The 4,495-nt window shown below is 47.1% G+C and overlaps 1 protein-coding gene across 5 annotated transcripts in view; it reads right to left on the reverse strand.

Annotated features, from left to right (window-relative positions):
* Positions 1 to 239: 239 nt before the first annotated feature.
* magi3a (membrane associated guanylate kinase, WW and PDZ domain containing 3a) overlaps positions 240 to 4,495 on the reverse strand; it is an 82,920-nt gene continuing 78,664 nt past the window's right edge. For all 5 annotated transcript variants that reach the window (XM_063208594.1, XM_063208591.1, XM_063208593.1 and 2 more), the window contains one exon: positions 240 to 3,871. In XM_063208594.1, coding sequence (XP_063064664.1) covers positions 2,901 to 3,871 — 971 coding nt within the window. In that variant the 3' untranslated portion in view covers positions 240 to 2,900. The remainder of the gene's footprint in view (positions 3,872 to 4,495) is intronic.

A 4,495-nucleotide genomic window follows, 5' to 3' on the forward strand; every position in this document is an offset into this window, starting at 1 on the left:
CTTCCCAAATTTGGGGGACCATCGTTTCTAGTTCAGTAAAATTAAAAAGGTGGGGGGACTGTTTAATTCCAGCGATGCGTGTTCATCCTTCTGCAGAGGTACACCTGGCCTCATGTGTGAGGAGAGGAGCACTCATTGCTTCAGCAGATGTTATTGACGTGTGGTGTAATCCCTTTAACAAGCAGCAGAGCTCAGCACGAGGGCTAAGATATGTGACAGTAACGTCAACCAAAGAAACCTTTTTAGATACTATCTCGAATGGTAGCATCAGAGTGGGAGACCCCAACTTCAGGAAGTGAAAAACACCCTACCACATAGGCTACTGTTCTTCACCCAATCATGTTCTGATCTATCTGAAAGAATATACAAATAATCAGACACACGGCTCAATTAAGCAACGAGTGCCATCTCTTCTTCCTTACAGTGAAAAAAGGAGAATAAAGGCAGTTTTACTTTTTTACTTTCTGGGCTTAGGATTTCCAGGTTTTGGTAGCAACTACCTTTTTAAACCAAATGGGAGCTGACACCAACCAAACACATTTTTTTTTTGCAATGGATGATGTCTTCACAGTCTAACGCACTACTGTGTCAGTATGGTGTGCTGCACACTTTCAGGAGAAACTTGAAGCTGCTTGCTTGCGTTGCGTTCTCACCATGCATAACCCATGAGGTGTGTCTTTCACTCTCTAACGTGCCCACCCTTTCAAATAATCTACACTGGGGTGCATTTCTTAAAAGGCATAGTCGCTAACCATGTTAGCTACTTTGTTGTTGTTTACAATGCAATTTCCCATTGGCAACTCCCCAAGTTGCTAACTGGCTAACAACTACGCTTCTGAGAAACACACCCCTGCAGAGGCAACTACAGCGTGAGTAACACGTGAGTGAACACATTGAAGCCGACTCACAACTTCGAAAAAGAAAAAAAAAAGAAAAAAATCACAAACACACACAAACACAATAACTGTATAATAATAAAGAATGTACAGTATAATAAACAAGGCAAAAATAATTATCACGTCAAAATCAGGAGACATTTTTTTCATATTTTCACTATTTCTCGTATGCAGCCATGTTTTTTTTATTTCACAGTCTTAATTTCTCATTGTTTTTGATGTCGAAAATATAGAAAGAACATGTAAACTTCCCCTTTCCCAATCCTGCATGTACAAGTAGTTTTCACACACAAGTAAAGCTACACTCCTGTCATCTGGAGTCAGTCATGCGAGCCAGTGGAACACGCTGTGTGTGTGTGTGTGTGTGTGTGTGTGTGTGTGTGTGTGTGTGTGTGTGTGTGTGTGTGTGTGTGTGTGTGTGTGTGTGTGTGTGTGTGTGTGTGTGTGTGTGTGTGTGTGTGTGTGTGTGTGTGTGTGTGACTAAGGAATGAAGTGGAAGGGCTTATACCTGAAGAAAGATAGAGGCTGTGGCCTCTGGAAGTTAAAGCAGTGTGTGTGTGTGTGTGTGTGTGTGTGTGTGTGTGTGTGTGTGTGTGTGTGTGTGTGTGTGTGTGTGTGTGTGTGTGTGTGTGTGTGTGTGAGTGTGTGATGGAAAAAGAATATAGTATCTTCATATACTGTATATAATATTTACATTAAGAAGGAAATAGAATGTGAAAATAATAGCTATACAGCATTACATAGTAATTTGTTATATTACCTTTCATAATTTACAACATATCTTTCATAAACACATAAGCAAGTAAACAATACGGTTTGAGCACAAGTGTCTGGTCTTAGGAGATAGTTAGGTGTACTGTACGTATGTCTTGGACACGCTCAATAGAAGGACACTGACAGTAGTGTATTTTATATACTTTCTATGGGGGTGGTTGGTGTGTGTGTGTGTGTGTGTGTGTGTGTGTGTGTGTGTGTGTGTGTGTGTGTGTGTGTGTGTGTGTGTGTGTGTGTGTGTGTGTGTGTGTGTGTGTGTGTGTGTGTGTGTGTGTGTGTGTGTGTGTGTGTGTGTGTGTGTAGGGGCAGCTTAAGGTACGGTAGGAGCCGAGGGGAGGTGGAGGAGGACGGAGATCAACAGAACTAAAAACAGAGACCTGTAGAGCTGCTTCACCTTCACAAAACTCACGAGGATTTGTACGTCTGTCTGTCTGTCTGTCTGTCTGTCCATCTGGTGTGAGTACAGTAACAGGTTTGGCACAAGGAAATGGTTTCATGTAGCTGGCAGTGTCAAGGCCAGGACTCAATGCAGTGTCCTGGATGGTTGAACTACTACTAGGGCAGACACAGCATAGGTAGAAGTTCAACTGGTATGGAAGCAACGAGCCCAACCTGTGGTACGGCAACCCTTCACCGACGCAGACTCGTCGGCATCATACAGTACGTTTATTGACTGGCAGGTGTAAAGGGGAGGTGGTGGTGGTGCCTCGATGTCTCATTTTAGTGACCCTCCAATAAGCCCAACCTGTGGTAACCCTTCACGCATGCAGACTCTCCACCACATGCTTTTAACCGGCTGGCAGGTGTAAAGTTGAGGTGGTGGTTCCTTGCTGTCCAATTTTAGAGGCCCTCCAATAAGCCCAACCTGTGGTAACCCTTCACCGACGCAGACTCCCCACCAGAGTTCTATACACCTAAGGCAGAAGTAGCTAGTACTCTTCGAGATGTCATTGCAACACTAGTGGTATGATACTACATGGTGTCAACTACATCATACCATACTAATTGTGTGGTAACTACATCTCTAAGAGTACTGCTACTCCCTCTTTATACAACAAGGTGTACAGTCAAGGGGAGGTGGTGGTGGTGGTGCCTTGCTGTCCCATTTTAGTGACCCTCCACATGAGCCGAACCTGTGGTAACCCTTCACAATGCAGACTCTCCACCATACGGTTTTAACCGACTGGCAGGTGTAAAGGGGAGGTGGTGGTGGTGCCTTGCTGTCCCATTTTAGAGGCCCTCCAAATGGGATGGAATCCTGGACGAGCTGGGGACTTTCCAGGGGCCAGGGGTGATGGGGCCCCTCTTCTCCAGGCTCAAGGTGTCCTGCGCCAGGCTACTGTTGGATCCCCTGGCCTCTCTCTCCCTCTCTCTCCTGCTGTTATTGTCCTCCTCTGCCGCAGCTCTCGCCTTGGCCTCCTTGTTTTCCCTCTCTCTATCTCTCTGTTTCGATTTGTCGTCCCTTTCTTTTCTCTCCCCGTTTCGGTCTCGTCCCCTCTGCCTCTCCCTCTCGGCGTTGTTGGCCTCGTGGTCTCGTTGAGCCTTTTGACTTTTGAGCGTGCCGCTTTCCGAGTTGTGGTGGCCGGCCTCATAGTTCTGTGCCTGTCCCTTGTCTCTGCGCCGCCGTTCGTTGGTTCCCTGGGCCTCGCCGGTCTCTTTGTCATGTCCGTGCCTGTGCCTGTGCACCTCCTCCTCCCCCTCCTCCCCCCCTCTGCGCCTCCTCTCCCGCACCCCCCCAACCACCTCCTCTGGCCTCTGCGCTGCGTCGGGCTCTCGCCAGGCCGTCTTTTTGGGGCTTCTGGAGCGAGGCCGCTGGTCTCGGTGGTGGTGTCCCCCCGTCGGCGCTGGCCCCAACCCTGCTGGTGTGATGACACCGTAGCTGGAGGAGGGGGTTCGGTCTCGGTCTCTGTCTCGGTCCTTCTTATGGTCCCCCTTCCTTCCTGAACGGCTGGAGCTGGTCACCTGGTGGTCGCCTGGAGAGTTGCTGGTGCCGGGCTCTGGGTGGTGGTCGCCGGCGGCAGCAGCAGTAACAGGGAGGTGTTGAGCGGGTGGTGGGGGCTCGTCAACAGTGGTGTGTGCGGGGGTGGGGGAGGAGGTGGCGCGCTGCTCGTAGGGGTCTGCTCTGCTGCTATTGCTGACTGCTGCTGGCGGTGGTGGCTGGAGGTCGGAGGAGGAGGAGGGGGCCGCCATCTCTCTCCCATCTGCAGCACAGACACAAATACAATACAAATACAATACAAATACAATACAAATACAATACAAATACAATACAAATACAATACAAATACAATACAAATACAAACAAATACAAGTCTCAGGGAAGAAAGGAAATACAATACGTACTCCGGGCTTCTAAAGTAAACTAAATCAAATAAATAAAAAGGAAGAAAAATCTGGTGCCACACGGATGTCTATTTTTGTTGATTCTTTTTTCAGTGCTATCAGACTGGGACTCTGATGAAGACGCATGTCGAAACGTTATTCTGATTGCGCTGAAAAAATAAACAACAGAAAATGGACATCCGTGTGGCACCAGATTTTTCTTCCTTTTTTATTTATGTATAGGTCTCGGCTACACCTGTCTGGGTTCCCCCCCATTTCTCCCCCATAACATGCCATCAATACATGCAAAACCCAGAGTAGTGACGCCTCATTCATTCATTCATTCATTCATTCATTCATTCATTCATTCATTCATTCATTCATTCATTCATTCATTAATAAAGAAATTATGTTCACAAATATCACAGATGTACAAAGGCGATACTTTATACAGGTACGTCATGCTTCTGTGAGAGAGCAATTATTTGATTTAAGTACACGAG

The sequence above is a fragment of the Engraulis encrasicolus genome, chromosome 10 (assembly GCF_034702125.1).
Source record: "Engraulis encrasicolus isolate BLACKSEA-1 chromosome 10, IST_EnEncr_1.0, whole genome shotgun sequence".
In the NCBI taxonomy this organism is placed as follows: domain Eukaryota; kingdom Metazoa; phylum Chordata; class Actinopteri; order Clupeiformes; family Engraulidae; genus Engraulis; species Engraulis encrasicolus.